Here is a 19476-nt window from a genome sequence, read left to right as displayed (position 1 = left end):
TCTATGTAGACCACATGTTCTTAATCTATTCACGTGTTGATGGATGCTGTGTTTGCTTTCTTGTCTTGGCTATGGTGAATAATGCTGCTGTGAATGTGGGTATGCAATGTTTTTCTTTTTCAAATCCTCTCTCATTTTGGTGGAATTAATTATCTAGTAGCTACTTCTGACACATTTAAAGTATGTTTCCATGTTTCCATGTGTCCATTGTTGTTTTGATTCTCTCCTGGAAGAGGATAGAAATGTATAAGATGCTGTTTGGCACAGCATTTAATGATGAAGGAAGAGACAGTGTAACTGACCAGTGCTGGGTCTCAGCATACTGCAATTTCACAACTACTGTCAACAAAAAGAATTTTTAAAAATGTTGCCCAGAAAGGGAGAGCCATCCCTAAATATGGTGACCCTGGGACAGCTGGTCTCCCTGCCAGACTCCTTCCATGGGGGCCCTTCCTGCAGTGACTGTTGTTTCTTCCCATTTCACTCTGACCCGTGTCCTGACCCAAGAGACAAGGCATGTCTGCAGCTGTGCCCACACTTGGAGTGTCAGTACATTATAAACAATGGCTGATTATGGATTATTTTATTGTTTATTAAGTGTGAATTTAGATTTCACTTTACTGGCCACACAATGAACCAGGACACGGTGACCCTAGCAATAGCATCCTCCTTCTTGTGTCAAAAAAACACCATCCAGCGGGGTCAGTAGGAGACAGTTTTCACTAGAGTTGATTAAGGGAAGGCCAGATGGGCTGGGAGGAGGATTTTTCCTGGAAGCTGTGCCTTGAGCTCTGACATCCTTCTCCCCACCTTCAAGCGCAGACCCAGCGGCCACCTCCTGGGACAAGAAGCAGTGCAGCGGCGCCACCTGGTGGTCTGTGCTCTTCCTTTCCCAGGTAGAGCACAGCCCTGAAATCCACCTGTCCCTCCTGTATGCCTGGGTTTCTTCACTGGACACCAGCGTGGGTCAACTTTCTTTTAAAGCAGAACAAGCATGAGATTAGACCATGTTAGAAGAGGAATGGTGTCATCTCCACCTCTGGAGAGAGCCCGGTCACTGTGTTCAGGGGAAGAACCAAGCCTCACTCCCATGCGGAGAGGAAGCTCTGGCTGTAACTGTGCCTGTGGAGAGGTGAGGACCTGCCTTCTCTACGTTCATAAACCTGCAGACTGGGGCCAGGCTTCCCCGCAGCCATGTCCTGTTAGGTTGATCCAGGCCTCAAGGAATAGACCGTGGACGTTGCCTCCAGCGATGTGGATCTCGGTGCACACTCAGAAATGAGGGAGCCCTGCCAAGGATCCTTTGGTTGCCGGTTGTTCTGGGTGCTCAGTGTCCAGAGAGGAGGATGGGGAGGAGGCTTTGTGCAGAACAGGAATCATGCCCTGTAACTTATTTTACTCTGTATTAGCCTTTTTGTCGTAAAATAAAACACAGGTAATGTAAAAGAAAAAGGTCTTAAAATGATGATCGTTAATCAGAGGTCATCTTGCCATCAGAGAGAAAGAGACAAATTTGGCAGCTGACCTAGAAGCCCCATCAATTGCCCCAGTTCAATAATAAACTCTTCCCTTTTTCAAATAAAAATCAATCACATACTGACTTTTATGGTCATCACCTCTTTGTTCTAGTTTATATTTTCTTCATCCAAAATTATACTTTTGGTTTACTTTTAAACATATGCTTTTTGTTCTATTTGTTCTATAGATTTCTCCTTGAAATTTATATTGTATTGTAAGGTTTCCTATTGCTTGCCTTTTGTGGATTGCACTCCAAGTTGAGATTTACTATGTATCTCTATTACCTGTTTTTCTATAAATTCATAGTTTGGTGTAGAGGTTTGTGAATACTCAGGGGTTTTTTTCTGTAAGTATTGATGGTACTGCAGAAGGAAAATAAATCTTGAGTCCCCAAACTCACTAAGCTAAGAGGGAAAGTCAAGCAGGCAACTGCTTAGGGCAAACCTGCCTCCCATTCTATTCAAAGTCTCTGCCCACTGAGATAAATGAATGTCTCATTGCCTCCTTTGGAGAGGCTAATCAAAACTCAAAAGAATGCAACCATTTGTCTCTTATCTAAGTGTGACCCGGAAGCCCCTCCTTGCTTTGAGTTTCCTGCCTTTCCGGAATGAATCAATGTTCATCTTACATATGTTGATCAATGTCTCACATCTCCCTAAAATGTATAAAACCAAGTTGTGCTCTGACCACCTTGGGCACAGGTCATGAGAACCTCCTGAGGCTGTGTCACCTGCATGTATCCTCAACCTTGGCAAAATAAACTTTCTAAATTAACTGAGATCTGTCTCAGATTTTCAGGATTCACGGTACTATATTGTATTTTTCATCAAGAAGAATAATTTAATACTGTTTATTTCTTTTCTTCTGATGTTAATTGTCATTGCTGTTCTATGGCTATATCTGTTAGTTGATTGTGGATTGCAAAAGGGTTACAGTCTTAGTCTTTCATTTATTTTCATGTATTAGCTGATTTCTAGCATAAGAGATTTACCCTTGTCTATGATTTCTCTATTCCATAGACACTTGTGTTTTGAGAGACTAAACCAAGCATTCACTCACCCATGACCCAATAATTACACTCTTGTTTATATATCTATAGAAATGTATGCACTTGTGTGCCATAATATGTGAAGATATTATTTATAGCAGCACAGTTCTAAAATCTGGACATAACACACGTTTGTCAACAGTAGACAGACAAGAAGAGTGAGCTATTTGTGAAATGGAGCACCTGACCGCCATGGGAGTGACTAGGCTAGGACCACACACAGCAAGACCAGAGACATGAGGGTGACTGTATTCAGAACGGACACACACCATCTGTGGTGGTGGAAGTAAAGAATGTGGCTGCTCTAGCAACAGGGAGGGTGATTTATGATTAAGTAAAACCTAAGGGTGTTTCCTGGAGGCTGGAAATGCTGTACCTTGACGTGCGTGCTGTTTACTCAACTATTCAGTTTGTGAAAACCCACTGCCACTCATGGCCTGTCCACCTTTCTCCATGCATGCTGTTCTTCATTTCAGTATACATTTCTGAGGTTTTCAAATAATTCTTTCTACGCTAACATAGAATCTCTCTCACTGGAAGTCCTTAGAAATGCTGCATTGAACAAATCAGTGCAATTATTAAAAATCCCTGGAAATAAATGACTGTGACTCCATACAAAGAGGAGAACCTACACCAAGAGCAGTCGGCTTGGGAGCTGAACCGGAGCAGCTTTGCTAATGGCTGCTGAGTCAGGTACTAGGAATCAAAACCCAAACAGGCACACAGCAGGTGGAGGGTGTGAAGTGATGCCCCTATGGTGCATGAGTGAGTGACTCATGGGCAGTGGCTCATGGGTTGGCTTGCCAGTCAGGAACTTGGGAAAAATAAAGATGGAAAAATAGGGGGTAGTGTAGACAGATGTGCATAGGCCTATTGCTATAGGCAGAGCATGGATGATAGTGGATCACGTGGATGCCCAGCAGAGGGACTCCAAGGGGCTGGGGCTCCCTCTAATTGGGTGGGTGAGATGGCTTGATGGGTGGTGTCATCTCAGCTGCACAGGGCTCGCTCATAAGAGTCCCTGCACAAAGTGGCCGTGGTGGCTGAGATGGACACTGCATGGGCAGCAATTGAGTCATCACTAACCGAGGCTGACTTGGCAGCTGTGACTGTTGAGAACCCAGCCTGCCAAAAGCAGCTGTTCATAAAACAGAGAAATAAAACAGGCGATGTTAATTAAGAACAAGATAGTGTTAGACAAATATACCAATGCAGATATAGCAGAGATTTAAACAGCCTTGAAACTGAAAAAATTATGTCATAGAAGACTTATTACAAGTAAAGAAGTAAAATAACTGTAATATCTGATTTTCATTCAAACATATCCAGTTTTATAAGTACGCTCATGTATCAAATATATACTGGGCTTATATAAAATATGCAAGATATACAGGAAAGCATACCCAGTAACTCAAATTTTATTAAGCATCAATTACATTGATTCTAGAGCCAATTAGAAAATCGATAAGGAAATATTGTTATAGGAAAAGACTTTCATGTATTTATGTGTGAAAATATCAAGAAAAATATTAGTAAACTCTACCTGTGTGCAATGAACAGACTATGTTGACCAAGATATGTATCCTAAGAAGGCAATAATATATAAACTTAAAATCTTTTAATGCATTTTACCACTTAAAAAATTAAAAAACAGAGATGGTCATATTTTAGTAGATGAAAAAATTACCACAAAAGAAATTCAACATTTCTTCAGTCATCTCTATTTATAAGAATTCATGTGATCAGATTGGGCCCACCTAGAAAATCCAAGATGATCCCCCAACTAAAGGTCCATGCTCTTAATCATATCAGCAAATCTCTTTTGTATGTAAGGCAACATATGTAAAGGTTAGGAAGCTTAGGGCTTCGACATATTCTGAGGCCATTATTTTGGATTTCACAATGTATATGGTGATCAAACGAGATTTAACATTAGTCTAGTTAAATTCCTACACATCAAAAAGTGAGCAAATGTGTGAGGCATTCCATAAATAGGTTCTGGGTAAAGATGAAGCGGGTGTATGCACAACACTGTGAATACAGAGATCCACGTTTACTCACACTGCACTGGAACTTCAGCTGTTAAAGAGAAACAAAGATCTTAGAAGTAGCCACAGAAGAGACACAGGTCATCTAAGAAGCAACTGGATTAAGAAGTAACTGATTTTTCCCTGTCAGCCACAGCAGCCAGAAGAGACATACTCATCACAGAGCTGAGAGAAAGCCAGTGTCAAACTAGAAATTTGTGACTGGCAAATCCATCTTTCAGGAATAAAATAAAACATTATCATATAAATGAAACTGTTGGACGATCTCTGCAATGTCCACTCTAAAAATATTCACAAACACAGAGAAATATGTAAGAAAGAAACAGGGCCAGCTGCAGTGGCTCATGCCTGTAATTCCAGAACTTTGGGATGCCAAGGCAGGCGGATCACAAGGTCAGGAGTTTGAGACCATCCTGGCCAGCATGGAGAAAACCCATCTCTACTAAAAGTACAGAAATTACCTGGGCATGGTAGCTCGCATCTCTAATCCTAGCTACTCAGGAGGTTGAGGTAAGAGAGTCTCTTGAACCCTAGAGGCAGAGGTTGCAGTGACCTGAGATGGCACCACTGCACTCCAGCCTGGGCAGCAGAGATAGACTCTGTCAAAAAAAAAAAAAAAAAAAAAAAAGCAGAAGTTGTAATTTGTAATCATTGGTATGTGTAAGTCAGTACAGTCATTATAAAATGTAATGTAGCATTCAAAGGAAAAAGTAACGTAATATAAAATATTTTAATATGTTGTGCTATAATTTCCTTACCCATCTTCCAACCCTCCACCTGTGCCATCTATGAGGTCTGATGAAGTTTGATTCTTTTTTCTGAGATCAGCTCCTCAGAGTACAGCACCAAGATTTAGTTAGGTGCTTGATGAATGTTTGCCATGTGATTAACTTCCCTGAAAGTACGTGGCAGATCAGGAATTGTGGTGCATAAGCACAATTCAAAAGTGGCCGAGAAGTGACACCAAAGGACATGGTCCAAGGACCCCCCTCCACAACAGCAATGTGCTTGTTGAAACCCCAGTGTAAAAACAATCTCCATGAGCTGTGATTGGATTTAGTGTTGATATATATTTTCTAATTGTGATAAAACATACATACCATATAATTTACCTTCTAACCATTTTTTCAGTGTAAATTTGGTGGCATTAAGCATATTTACAGTGTTGTGTAACCACCACCAAAATCCATTTCCAGAACATTTTCATCATCCCAAACAGAAACTGTTCCCAGTAAACCATAACTGCCCATCCTCCCTACCCCCAGCCCCTGGTAACCTCTATTCTACTTTCTGTTTCTATGAATTTGCTTATTCTAGCTACCTCATATAAGTAAAATATCATATTTGTTTTTTATTTCTAGGTTATTTCACTTATAGTGTCTTCAAGGTTCATCCATTCAGAACTTTATTCCCTTTTAAGGCTGAGTAATATTCCATGCACATGTGCACCAGGGGTTGTTCATCCGCTGATGGACACTCGGTTGCTTCCACCTTTGGCTATTGGGAACAGTGCTGCTATGGGCCTGAGGGTGCAAATGTCCGTGTGAGTTCAGTTCCTGCTTTCGGTTCTTTTGGGTATATGCCCACAAGTGGAGTTGTTGGCTCATACAGTAATTCTATTTTGACTTTCCTGAGGAACCACTATACTGTTTCCATGGTGACTGCACCACTGTTCACTCTCACCAGCAGTGTACGTGTTCCAATTTCTCCACATCTTCAACAGCACTTGGCCTAGTGAAGCTTAGCATATTTTTATGTCCTTATTGGCATTCCTTATTTTTATGTTCTTACTGTATACCTTCTTTGGAGAATAGTCTATTCATCTCTTTTACACATTTTTGAATGAGATTGTTTTGCTATTGCTGAATTGTGCTTCTTTACGTATTCTGGGTATTATTTCTTTATGAGATATATGATGGGCAAATATTTCCTCCTATTCTGTGCATTTTCTTTTGACTCTCTTCATAGTGTCCTTTGATGCAAAAAAGTTTTAAATTTTAATGCAGCCTAATTTGTCATTTTTCTTATATTACTTGTGCTTTTGGTCAAGTAATGACAAGAAATGACAACCAATTCTTATGTCCATGAGATTTTCCTCAGTATTTTTTCAAGGGTTTACAGGCTCAAGCCTTAAGGTTAGTTCTTTGAGTCATTCTGACTTAATTTTTGGAAAAGGTGTAATGGGAGGGCGTGAATTTTGTCCAGCATCTTTCTTCTGCATGGGGATATCCAGGTTTCCAGCACCATTTGAGATACACCATGTGTTGAGTGGGGCTGACACATTTTAAAATGTTAAGACTGGAGCAAGACTGGAACATCAGCAGACAAGCTGAAACATAGGCTGAAACGGAGGGTTTATGTTTCCCTTGCTACAAATTATCTTGGCCTACAATCTCTTATGCTTATTACATAAGAGAGACACAGGATGGGGTGAGAGCTCACAAAACCAGTCCTTGGATTTCTGCTTCACAAACAAGTTCAAATTCTCTTCTTCCACAGAGTATATAAATTAACTGACAGAAGTTGAATGTGAAGTTGACATCTACAATGTCGAAGAGTGAGTAGTAAGTGGCAACATCAGGAATCCAAGGAGATTCTATCTTTTTACACAGAAATGGCCTCACTACGCACTGCAGAATGGAGAAGGTCCCTTCAGGGGAACTTCATGTAAATCCCTATATGATATAGGGGTTTCTGCTGCAGCCCTTAATTGAATTGCAGCCCTTCTCTCCAACTACAGTTCTCACAAAGTTTTATAGCTTCAATGATTTCACCTGGGACAAGATTTTCCGTTTTTGAAACTGTTTGCTTTGAGCTGCTGCCTGGGGCTTAGAAAATTGACTTGGATATTTTGCCGAAATGGTATTTCTTTGCTGGAATTTGAAATCCATGAACACTCTGCTTTCCTGCTGTGTCCCCAGAGCAGGATGAGTACTTGGCACTTCTTTTCAGAACTTCACTAGAAGTGGTAGAAGATTTGGAGTTAGGACCTCCCTCAAGCTCTACCCTTTCTTTAATTCAGAGGATCACAAGCTGTTGTGGGAAGAGTGGTGTCTTGGGTCCCTTCTGATCTGATTTATATTAATATTCAATGTCCTGTGAGAAAGTCACATGTGCACATAACATCACTTCTACCTGCAGTGTCATGGGAGAGTGGGTTCCTGGTTCTCAGGTTAAGAGCCTAAGCACTACAGGCATAGAGCTAGAGCTCTTTGAGGAGAAGGATGGCAGGGATGAAACCTAGTCTAGTCCTTTAGTCCTGGGGCCTTTTCACTCCTCATATGGAGGGTGGTGGGCATCTGACAGGTGACAATGTCGAAGGAGAAAACTGGAAGGAACTGGGGGAACCAGGGTTGGAGAAATAATTAAGATGGACATTATGTTTTCTGAGTGTAAGTCATGGCTTGAAATCTGGAGAACCTGAAGGAGTATCCCCTACCCAAACCTGTTTTTCCCTTTTCCCGCAAGCCTTGTTTAGCCACAAGCCCTGTGCCAACACCAGTGGACACCCACAAACCATGAAGGCATTGCACAGCTGGGATTGTTTGTGGTTGGCTCCCTGGTCCCTGACTTAAGCAGGGAGCCAAGGCCCTGCACCCAGGTGGCCTGGATTCAACCTGCAGCTCTGGTCCTACTGACACTTTCCCTCCTGGTGCCTCAGTTTCTTCATCTGTGAAATGGTGAGGACATTACAGCACTTACCTCTGGGGTGAGTTTGTCAACAGCAGCACAGACAACAATTTCGGACAGAGTCCCTGGTGGCGTGGGCTGTCCTGTGCGCTGTGGGAGGTTTGCTAGGAGCCCTCATTTGCCTCCTCCCACCAATCCCAATATGACAATTGAAAATGTCCCAGGATTTGTAGGTCTCCTTTGGGTCTGGAAGCTGCACTTAGTCAGGCATTTTCCCACCTGACACTTCATCTCACCAATGACATGGTCTGTGGGCCTTATGCTTTGGTCCACATAGGGCCATTTTAAAAGAAGGATTCTGCCCATCTTTTAAATAAATCAATTTTCTTCCTTTATCTCTGCATTCAGTTATTCCTTGCACACCATTTGTTTAGTATATCTTGATATGTATCAGTTCCAATTCTAGTAGCAATTCATGTGATACCTGCTATGACCTCAGTAGAGCTGATTCGTTTAGCACAGGGAATGTGTTCTTGAGTCTTCTCTGGATGATGTAAATGAATTTATTTTACTTTATTCATTTGAGATGTTGTTCCCCATCTGTAAAATGTAAATGTGGACATGGTTTGAACTAGTAAGTGGTTTTATTTCTTCATTCCCCTGATGTTTGTTGTATTCTTACAACAAACATGAGGGGAATGATGTCAAATACATGGCATGATATTGCTTCCTTGATTACGTCACATCAGATGAGAAAATTAGACATTATAGCCAGCTGTGGGGGCTCACACCTGTAGTCCTAGCTACTCGGAGGGCTGGGGCAGGAGAATTGCCTGAGCCCAGGAGTTTGAGGTTACAGTGAGGTATGATATCACCAATGCATTTCAGCCGGGGCAACAGACTCTGGCTCTGAAAAAAAAGTAAAGACATTGTGAGCTGTCTACATGGACTCTGTGTCTCACAAGATCTGTGTCCTGTAATTTTTCTAAATGGCATATCTGTGTGGTTTTCATGAATGTGTGTCTGGTGTTTCTTTTCTATCCTTCTACTTTTAGCTTTTCTGTACCTGCTACTGAAATTAGGGCTCTTGGAAAAAGCCTGTAGCTATTTATGTATTGACTTATTTTTCCCCCTCTGCACTATTTATCTTGTCATTGGAGTGTGTGAGTCCATTATGTTTAATGTCATTGTTGGCCTCACTGGGTTTAAGTCTGTACATTGTCATTTGCAGCCTTCTAACATTATATCTTTTTGGCTCAACTGTTTTTCTTCTGTTGTCTTCTTCAGATGAATAAAAAGATTGCATTATTGTAGTCTTCTGAATAAGTGTTCTAGTTACAACTTCTCTTATTATTTATTTAATTATCTGAGAAAGCACAATAATCCATGACTTCTTATAACCGACAGCAGATTGTAACTTCCCTGACTTCCATCTAACAGTGCAGACAGCCCAGGGAGAATCAGTGCTCTGGCTCTGAGACACAGGGGGTGGAAGCAGGAGAGTAACTGGGTGGTGAAGCTGTAGCTGCAGAGGCATCCGGGCCCCTCACCTGCACTCCTCGTAGATGTCTCCTCCACTGAATGCCTGCGATGCCCTCTCCTCCGTATGCTCCTGCCAGAGTCTCCCATCTCCACTGACAGCAGCTCCACCCTTCTACTCACTCAGTCCAACACTGTGGGTGTCCTTGATTCTTCTTTCTCACACCACAGACGCAATCCATTATCAAGTGCTGTGAAGTCCATCTTCAAATTCATCCGGAATCCCATCACTTCCCACCACTTCCCTTACTCGCATCCCAGTGGAGATAACTGATGTCTCGGTCCTGAAATACTGCTCTCCTTCTCCAGCATTTCCCTACTGCCTCACTTGTCCCCCACCTCTCAATTCTGTTCTCAGCACAGCAGCCAGAGAGAAGCTTTCAAAGGATAAGTCCCACCATGTCCCACTTTTCAAAACTGTCCTCTTAACTCCCCATGTCATTCATAGCAAAGGTCAAAACCCTTCCCACCCCCTCCAGGCCTCCCTGCTCTGGCCACACCTCTGACCTCATTTCAGTTTCTCTCTGTCCAGCCCTGCTGGCCTCTTCCTCCTTCCAGGAACACAGACACTTTCCTGCCCTAGTGCATCTGCACTGAAGCTTCCTGCCTGGAAAGAGCTTTCCCAGTCATCCTTGTGGACAGCTCCTCACATTCCTCAAATCTTCACTCAAAGGTCACATTTGCAATGAGGCCCATGCTGTCCCCCCAGCCCACACTCTGGATCCCCTGCCCCACAGCACTTGCCACCTTCTCACTCAAGCATTTTCTGCTCTTACTCTGCTTATACTATATCATCTGCCTACAGAGGTGTCCAGTCTTTTCGCTTCCCTGAACCACATGGGAAGAAGAAGAATTGTCTTGAGCTACACATAAAATACACTAATGACAGCTGGTTACCAGAAAATAATCATAAAAAAGAAAAAAAGTACATGCATAATTTTTATGATATCTGCCACCACAGATAAGCAAAAACAGCCTCACATTCTAAGCTGTCTTGGGCCACATGTAGCTGTGAGCCACAGGTTGGGCAAGCTTGCATCTTGGATGTATACACCAGAGGGCTGGAAATTTTTCTATTTTTACTTTAATGATGTTTTATAAATGTGAAAAGTCATATACCTAGCAAACAAAAAATGTCAGTTGAATGAATGATCACTGTAGGGCACCTCCTTATTCTAAAGGTAATATCTTTATTAATGTAGCCTCAGGCCCAATGCTGTTTTGTGGCAGCTACAGAACAACATCATCTCACACTGACATCAGTGCTGCCAGAGCTTTTCTCACCAGGGCTGCGTGTGTGCCCTCCCTCCCTCCCTCCTCCCACACCAACCCTCCTGCACGCTGCAGCACACAACCATATTTTTCTCTTCAGGAAAGATAACCCTGGGCTTATGGCTCCAATTTTCCAACCACATATAATCTAAGTTAGACTCTGCTTTATAAATCTATGAGTTTGCATTGGAGGCAGCACTACGATTACTACAATTCAGGCAGGAAGAGAGTAGGAGAGAGAGCAGAATGAGTTCCAACAGAAAGTTACCTATGATGAGAAACTATGGGAGCCCTCCGCTCTGCAAGTATCAGAATCTGCTTTAAGAAGGTCGGGGAAAAGATGGAAAATACAGTCCCAGAAGAGATCTGGGAGGAGGACGAAAGGAACAGGGGACTGAAAATGTGTCTCCTGATGCCACAAGAACTTTTAAGTGTAGAGACCACCACAGGTGACATCCAAGTCCCTGTGATCACAGGTTGTGGTGGGACAAGCAAGGGTCTACTGAAGGGCTAAGGACAATGGAGCAACAAAGATGACCCAGCCCAGCAGTGACCACATACAGCCCACGGTGGCCTGAGCACCTATTGGGCACAGCCCCAACTACTCCCTCCCCTGCAACAAATGAGCACAACAAACACGTGGACTGTGGAATGTTCTCAGGTCTTCCCTTTATTTTGTCTCTCAAATTTCAGGAATCTTCTCTTTTAATTAACACATCAACCTCTCATAGAAATAATTTGAAGAAGTAAATTATATTCAGATTCTAATTTTAATAGAAAAGTAAGAAGTTACAGTTCAGTGCACTGTAATGTTGAGACAGAGATGGAGGCATCCCAGCCCAGGTCTCTGGAACAGAAAAGGTGACTGGGGAAGGAATGCAGGTCAGCGTGGGGAAGGGGTCATGGTGGACACGGGGCTGGGCTGGTCTCCCCACCTCTTCACACTATGCCTATAGGTATACAGACACATTCAGATGCCTTTGCAGTAAGAGAAGTCAGGGTTCTTGAAGTCACCAGTGAAAGATGTGAATAAATCTTGCCTCTCAGTCCCACACAAGGCAGCTGTCTCACACTATAAAAAATATTCATTAACCAATTTATATCAGTCACACTTCAAACAACACATCACCGGCTCAATACATCCAAGTCAAAGAAACCCCATAACACAGCTGTTCTCACTGTTTCCCCCAACAACCCACACACATCAGCCCCCTCCTTTCCCAGAATCTCACCTTTACAAGCCATGAGAGACCCATCAGAGCCCTGGGCACTGTCGCTGCCTGGGGTAGAACAAAAACAGAGCCTGGTCAGAGCCAATAGGAAACGCCGCTAGAGGAGGAATTGTGGGCTGGGTGAGCTCCCCCATGGGCTCCCGACCACAATATCCCAGTGATCTCAGGGATCTGCCTCCTTCATACTTACTTGCTGACTGAGAGTAGCTTACTCCCTTTTTATCTGTGGGAAGAAAATGTCCTATGAAAGGTCAGAAAGGTGGCAGGGCCATGAGATCCTAGAGGAACCTCCTAGTCTTGGAACCCAGAGAAGTTTCTAGAAATGTGTGACTGCAGACTCAGGGAAGGATCAGGAAAAACAAGGAAGGCAGGTGTGGGTCATGGACCAACCGCCCTCCTAAGGACTGTCCTCAGTAGGGACCTTCCCTTGTGACTTGTGACTGCTGGGATCAGGTCCCCATCACCACAATCATGAAGGTGATACATCTGTCCTTCATTGTCACAGGTGCTTTACAAAAGAGTAAGTGCTGGCACACAGGGCCCAGGCTGGGTCAGCTCATGAGTGTGGATGATGCTTCCCAGTAACCAGGCAGGACACACTTCTACCTGGGGCTTGGAACCCTCAGTGGGACAAGAAATCTCAGACCCCACTCCTCACCCCTTCCTCACCTGAGCTCTATCTCCTCCACATCACAGCAGCAACCACAGCTCCAGTGATTACAGCTCCAAGGACCTCCAGGGCAGCAATGATGCCCACGATGGGGATGGTGGGCTGGCAAGATGGCTCTGGGAAAGGAGGGGAAGGTGAGGGGCCCGGACCCCCAGGACCCAGCCCTGACCATGCTGAAAGGTTGCAGAGGGACTCCTGCTTTCCCTAAGAGATGTGACATCCCATCCCCTCCTTACCCCATCTCAGGGTGAGGGGCTTGGGTAGCCCTTCATGCTGCACATGGCATGTGTATCTCTGCTCCTCTCCAGAAGACACCACCACAGCCGCCCACTTCTGGAAGTTTCCATCCCCTGCAGGCCTGGTTTCTACGAGCTCCATGTCCTGGGTCTGGTCCTCCCCATCCCGCTGCCAGGTCAGTGTGATCTCCGCAGGGTAGAAGCCCAGGGACCAGCACTTCAGGGTGGCCTCACGGTCAGAGATGGGATGGTGGGTCACGTGTGTCTTGGGGGGCTCTGTAGGAAAGACTCAGAAAATCCAGGCATTTTGCATCTCTCATGTGACCATCCTGAGAATGGACAGGACACCTGGTGTGGGGAAGGGAGCACAGAACCCAGACACCAGCCTGGACACAAGCACCTGGGATAATCTCCTATTCCTTGGAAAGTTCTAGTCTCAGGGGGATCCGGGAGTTCTGGTCCTGATCTGAGTGGAGGCCAAGGGACTCAGAGGAGCTGGAGTCAGACCCCCGCACACATTGAACATGAGGCAGACGACAAGGCAGGAGAGGAAAAATCCTGGTGCCAACGCTGCTGGGAGGTCACGGGGTACCCCTGATCAGTATTCTAGGGATTGACTTCCTCTCCTTTCCCTCAGAGACTGCAACCCTTAATCATATCAGAGAACAGGGCAGGCCCTTAGGGTCACTCTCTCGTACAGGATCTGGAAACCCATGAGGATTCCTCTCCCTCAGGACCGAAGGGAGGACAATATTCTAGTGTTGGTCCCATTTTCCTCCCCTCTTTCTTCAAAGCCAGCCTGGGAGGTCCACAGGCGATCAGGGAGGTGCCCCCTGGCCCCTGGTACCCGCGCGCTGCAGCGTCTCCTTCCCGTTCTCCAGGTATCTGTGGAGCCACTCCACGCACGTGCCCTCCAGGTAGGCTCTCATCCCCTCAGCCTCATTGGCCGCCTCCCACTTGCGCTGGGTGATCTGAGACGCCGTGTCCGCAGCGGTCCAGGAGCGCAGGTCCTCGTTCAGGGAGATGTAGTCCTTGCCGTCGTAGGCGTGCTGGTCATACCCGCGGAGGAGGCGCCCGTCCGGCCCCACGTCGCAGCCATACATCCTCTGGAGCGTGTGAGACCCTGGCCCCGCCCCCGCGTCAGCCCCGCCCACCGAGCCACCCCACCCCCCACCCCCCGCCCAACCCGCCGGGATTTTGGCCTAAACTGAAAATGAAACCGGATAAAAGCGCCCGATTTTCTCCCGGGTTGAGGGTCTGGGCGGGTCCCGCAGAATCCGGGTGGATCTTGGACCTGGAGACTCAGTGCGACCCGGGCCGTCAGTGCGGGATGGAGAGGGGTCGTGACCTGCGCCCCGGGCCGGGGTCACTTACCGGCCTCGCTCTGGTTGTAGTAGCCGCGCAGGTTCCGCAGGTTCACTCGGTCAGTCTGTGCGGTGTCCCTGGCTCTCCGTGTCTGCACCTCCCAATACTCCGGCCCCTCCTGCTCCATCCACGGCGCCCGTGGCTCCATCCTCGGAATCGCGGCGTCGCTGTTGAACCGCACGAACTGCGTGTCGTCCACGTAGCCCACGGCGATGAAGCGGGGCTCCCCGCGGCCGGGCCGGGACACGGAGGTGTAGAAATACCTCATGGAGTGGGAGCCTGGGGGCGAGGAGGGGCTGAGACCCGCCCGACCCTCCTTCGGACTCGGGTCCCCAGGTCCTGCGCTGTCGCCGGACGAGCGCCCATCCGCTCTCCTCGCAGAGGCCGTTTCCCTCCCGACCCCGCACTCACCCGCCCATGTCTCAGATAGGGCCAGGGCCCCCAAGAGCAGCAGGAGGAGGTTTCGGGGCCCCGTGATGGCCATGCTCGGCGTCTGGGGAGAATCTGAGTCCGGGTGGGTGACTGGGGACTTTAGAACCGGGACCGCGGCGACGCTGATTGGCTTCTCTAGAAACTCGACACTCAGTGGGAGTGGGAACTGGGTTGGCCTCATGAGTATCCAGGAAAAAGGACCCGACACAGGTTGGGAGGGTAAGAGAAACTGAGGAGATGGGGAATCCCCAACGCTGCGCCTCCCCAATCCATACACCGCCTTCGGGGTCTGAGACCCTGAGAGCCACCCCTGGGGCCCTGGGACTTCGCCCTAACTTCGCTCCTCCTATGCCAAGCGCTGTCTCAATGTCTCCCTGAGTCTTGGCCCAGGAGCTGCTGAGAAACCAGAGAGAAACCCTCAGCATGGGCCCTTCCCTCTCCCTTCACTTTTCATCCCTGCATCCCGGTACCTGAACTGGATTCCCTGCCTCCCACTCCTTACATGTACCCCTGGACTCTTCTGGAATGAAACTCACCCCAGGAAGCTTGTTGCCAGAGAGTGCTCGCCCTGGGAATGGAGGTGTAGAGACAGGGTTTTTTTGTGTTTTTTTGTTGTTCAAATCCGGAAAAATTTTGCCTGAGAGCATGAGATAGCATAGAGACCAGTTTGCTTTTTGTTTATTAACTACAGTGGGTAGCAAAATCTTGATAACTCCTGAATGATCAGGAACCTAATTGGTAAAAAATGTTGACTTTGGCCCCTTGATATGTAAATGTGTATAAAAGCATTACAACAGGACTCACAAAGCTCCTGTTTCACCTTCCCAGACAATGTATCTGTGACTCCTGCTTGTGGTATTTTAAATTTACCTTCACTCCACAGCCCTGAGTTTCTGTGTGAGTCCAGGACGTCTCCTCAGTACAAAGTAGCACACTGTGTTACTTACTGTATGTTGCAACCAGGAGCCAGTACAGACTTCATTCACCTCACAGTCGCAAGTGTTCAGTGCAGTCTCAAGGCCCCTCACCAGTGCTCATGCACTGCCTGTTTTTAGGGAGTGTCCACATCTAAGTGGTGTGTTTATTTTATAGGAACACTTTTTAAACCTGATTAACATAAGCAACAATTAGTTTTTAGGCAGACCTACATAAGGTATTAAAGGCCAGCTGCATAGAACACCCTGCTAGGCTCTGAAGTTGGATGTATTAAAAATCTATAAAACAACCTGTTTAAACCTGAGAATTCTGCTGCTTTCAAATTCTTTCCTCTGCTCCTTCTCCTCACCTCCTGCTTCTCCAGCCCTTCCCTACATCTCTGTCATCCCTAAGCCCTTCCTCTCCCTTAGTCCCCACCACCCTGTCACTCCTGAATTGTGACATTAGCACTGTCCCATTACCTGCTATGTGACTGTTCTTTCCACAGTGATCCTGCTACTGTGAGTCAGTATTTAATTTCTCCCCACAAAACAGTCCAGTGGCTACAATCGATCTTGTGAAGCTTCTAGAATGTCAGGCACATGAATATATGAGGGCATACCTGGTTCAGTGTAGGCACTAAATTAATTTTTGTTGACTGAGTGATTGAAACATGAGTGTATTAAAATGGACCACAGAAAATTACAAAATGTAAAACACTGAGACAGTTAAGACAGATTTTATTTTATGTAACTAGTGTGCATACCAATTCATCAATTTATTCCCTGACTCTGTTGAGCCTATGTATGAATTTTATGACTGGGTAACAAATTATCACAAACATTGGCTTTAAACAACACCCATTTATTGTTGATTTATTCATTTTTAGAGACACAGTCTCCTTCTGTCATCGGGGGTGAAGTGCAGTCACATGATCATGGCTCACTGCAGCCTCAAACTCCTGGGCTCAAGGGACCCTACTGCCTCAGTCTTCAGAGCAGCTAGGACTGCAGGCAAGTGCCATCATGCCCAGCTAATTTAAAAAAAAATTGTAGAGACGAGTGTCTCACTACATTATCCTGGCTGGTCTCAAACTCCTGTCTGCAAGTGATGCTCCTGTGTCAGCTCCTCAAATGTTAGGGTTATAGGTGTGCACTACCACTCCTGGCCAAACAACACCCATTGAGCTGTTTATAGTTCCTTAGTCAGAAGTCTGGGCAAGATGTGGATGGAATCTCTGTTCTGGACTTCCCAAAGCTGTGTTTTCATTTGGAATCCTCCTTCAGGCTTATACAGAGGAGGTAGAATGCAGTTTCTGGCAGTTGTAAGACTGGGGTCCTTGTTCCTTGCTGGCTGTCAAGGTAGAGAACAGGGAGGGCTGTGTTCAATTCCTGGTACCCACCAGTGTTCTTACCTACACAGCCCTTTCATTTTCAAAGCACACAGTGGAGGAAACCCCTCATGCCAAATCCCTCTCACACTGTGAATCTCTATGCTCAGGAAGAACCCAGTTCTTTCCCAGGCTCACCTGGTTAGTACAGTCCAATCAGAATAAACCCAGACTAAAGTCAACTAATTGAGGCCCTTAATAATGTCTGCTGAATCCCTTCACAGCAGCACCTACATTAGAGTTGGTTGAATAACTGGGGGAAGGTTAATGACCAGGAGGTGGTTGTTGGGGGCCATCATAGAATCAGCCTGGCAAGGGTTGGATCTTCCTTTTATGTTTAATTGTGACCTCATGATCAGCCCTCCTCGACCACCCAAAGTGCTGGATTATAGGCGTGAACCCCCTCACCCTGTCCCATGCTGTTCTAACGATAGTGGGTGAACTCATGAGACCTAATGGTTACACTGTCTTCCACAATGGTTCAGCCAATTTACATTTCTACCAACAGTGTAAAAGCATTCCTAATTTCTCTGCAACTTTGGCAGCATCTGTTGTTTCTTGACGTTTTAATAATTGCCATGCTGACTGGCATGAGATGGTATCTTATTGTGGTTTTGATTTGCATTTCTCTAATGATCAGTGATGTCCAGCTTTTAAAAATATGTTTGTTGGCTTCATGTATGTCTTCTTAGAGAAGTGTCTGTTCATGTCCTTTGTCCACTTTTTGATAAAGTTTTTTTTATGTAAATTTGCCTTAGTGTTAGATTCTGAATATTAGACCTTTGTCAGATGGATATGTTGAAATATACATTAAAAATTTTTTCTCCCATTCTATAGGATGTCTGTTTACCCTGATGATGGCTTGTTTTGCTGTGCAGAAGCTCTTTTGTTTAATTAGATCCCATTTGTTAATTTTTGCTTTTATGGCAGTTGCTTTTGGCAATTTCATCTTAAATTCTTTGTCTATGCCTATGTCCTGAATAGTATTGCCTAGATTTTCTTTCAGGGCTTTTACAGTTTTGAGCTTTACATTTAAGTTTTTAATCCATCGTGTTGTAATTTTTGTGTAAGGTGTAAGGAAGTGGTCCAGTTTCAATTTTCTGCATATGGCTAGCCAGTTCTCCCAGCATCATTTATTAAATAGAGAATCCTTTCCTTACTGCTTGTTTTTGTCAGGTTTGTTGCAGATTGAATGGTTGTAGATGTGTGGTCTTATTTCTGAGCTCTCTATTCTGTTCCATTGATCTATGTGCCTATTTTTGTAGCATTACCATGCTGTTTTGGTTTTCATAGCCTTGTAGTATAGTTTTAAGTCAGGTAGCCTGATGCCTACAGCTTTGTTCTTTTTGCTTAAGATTCTCCTGGCTATACAAGCTCTTTTTTGGATTCATATGAATTATAAAATAGTTTTTTTTCTAATTCCGTGATAAGTTTCTCTTTTTAAATTAATGATTAAAAGTTTAAGACATCACAGAGCCTTGGGTGCTGAGGGAAAAACCGTTTGAGACAGAGAAAGTAGATCCAACAATATTTCTGAGTTTTTCTTGCAAATGGTAAGGTCTGACTGCGCCTTGACTGCATGGCAAATCCCATGGACTGCACATACACCTCTGGAGGGCCTTCCAGAATTAGAAAACCTAAAGTATCTGGAAGGAAGAATGATCAACCCCTGTGGTGCCTAACTAACCTGAGACATTCTTCTATTTCTCTTATTCAGGCCTCAGTTGACAAGGCCATTAGACTTTGTAACTAACCTTGGCCCAACCTCCTGACTCCACACCCTACAATCCCCTCCCAGCTTGCAAAACACCACCCTAAAGTAACTTCTGTAACTTTCCGCTGCCCACCTCAAACCTGTAAAACCAACTTCTATCCCCCTGCCCTTCACTGAAGCCCTTTTCAGCCTCAGCCCACATGTATGCACGTGAATAAATAGCCATGTTGCTCACACAAAGCCTGTTTGGGGGGAGGGTCTCTTCATTCAAAGCCCTCCTTTTAACACAAATACTTTTAATAACGGCAATGTTCTATTCAGTGAGTTAACACAGTTGAGAACATGGAGTAACTAGATCAAATAGTTCCAAGACTTCAGTGCCATAAATATAATGCCTTGAAAATAAGTCTTTGTTTTGTCTAAGATGTCTCAAATTTAGTGGAGGTATGCCCCAAGTGCCAATTTTC

At 45.1% G+C, this 19476-nt stretch overlaps 3 protein-coding genes across 7 annotated transcripts in view; all 3 read right to left on the bottom strand.

The window, feature by feature from the left end:
- LOC116544448 (saoe class I histocompatibility antigen, A alpha chain-like) overlaps positions 1 to 19476 on the bottom strand; it is a 187248-nt gene that overhangs the window by 58345 nt on the left and 109427 nt on the right. Inside the window, exons 7-8 of one of the 5 annotated variants that reach the window (XM_032270838.1) lie at positions 12288 to 12325; positions 11710 to 12127 (exon numbers count right to left, since the gene is read on the bottom strand). The exons of 1 other annotated variant lie outside the window; for it this stretch is intronic. In XM_032270838.1, the coding sequence (XP_032126729.1) occupies positions 12026 to 12127; positions 12288 to 12325 (140 nt within the window). In that variant the 3' untranslated portion in view covers positions 11710 to 12025. Of the gene's footprint in view, positions 1 to 11709; positions 12128 to 12287; positions 12326 to 19476 lie in introns of those variants that run through there. 3 more of the 5 variants (XM_032270840.1, XM_032270842.1, XM_032270846.1) reach the window with 3 other exon arrangements.
- The window catches only part of LOC116544450 (HLA class I histocompatibility antigen, alpha chain F-like), a 169310-nt gene that overhangs the window by 108011 nt on the left and 41823 nt on the right, over positions 1 to 19476 (bottom strand). The gene's annotated exons all lie outside the window — the stretch shown is intronic.
- LOC116544452 (saoe class I histocompatibility antigen, A alpha chain-like) lies at positions 11706 to 15109 on the bottom strand. Its single transcript, XM_032270856.1, has 8 exons — positions 14970 to 15109; positions 14568 to 14837; positions 14041 to 14316; positions 13194 to 13469; positions 12957 to 13073; positions 12478 to 12510; positions 12288 to 12335; positions 11706 to 12127 (listed from the first exon to the last, which is right to left on the bottom strand). The coding sequence occupies exons 1-5, from the start codon at positions 15040 to 15042 to the stop codon at positions 12964 to 12966; spliced, it is 1005 nt and encodes a 334-aa protein (XP_032126747.1). The 5' UTR covers positions 15043 to 15109; the 3' UTR covers positions 11706 to 12127; positions 12288 to 12335; positions 12478 to 12510; positions 12957 to 12963.

This window comes from Sapajus apella, unplaced genomic scaffold (assembly GCF_009761245.1).
Source record: "Sapajus apella isolate SASKATOON/1434 unplaced genomic scaffold, GSC_monkey_1.0 scaffold217, whole genome shotgun sequence".
NCBI classification, from domain to species: Eukaryota; Metazoa; Chordata; class Mammalia; order Primates; family Cebidae; genus Sapajus; species Sapajus apella.
This window is presented reverse-complemented; position numbering and strand designations above follow the sequence as displayed.

What these genes read in the sequence shown, in the direction of transcription:
- LOC116544452 (XM_032270856.1), bottom strand. Translation starts at nt 15,042, where the DNA reads ATGGCCATCACGGGGCCCCGAAACCTCCTCCTGCTGCTCTTGGGGGCC. An exon ending in GGAGACGCTGCAGCGCGCGG is followed by an intron (nt 13,470 to 14,040) that starts GTACCAGGGGCC and finishes TCTTTCCTACAG; the next exon opens with AGCCCCCCAAGACACACGTG. An exon ending in GCCCCTCACCCTGAGATGGG is followed by an intron (nt 13,074 to 13,193) that starts GTAAGGAGGGGA and finishes CTCCTTTCCCAG; the next exon opens with AGCCATCTTGCCAGCCCACC.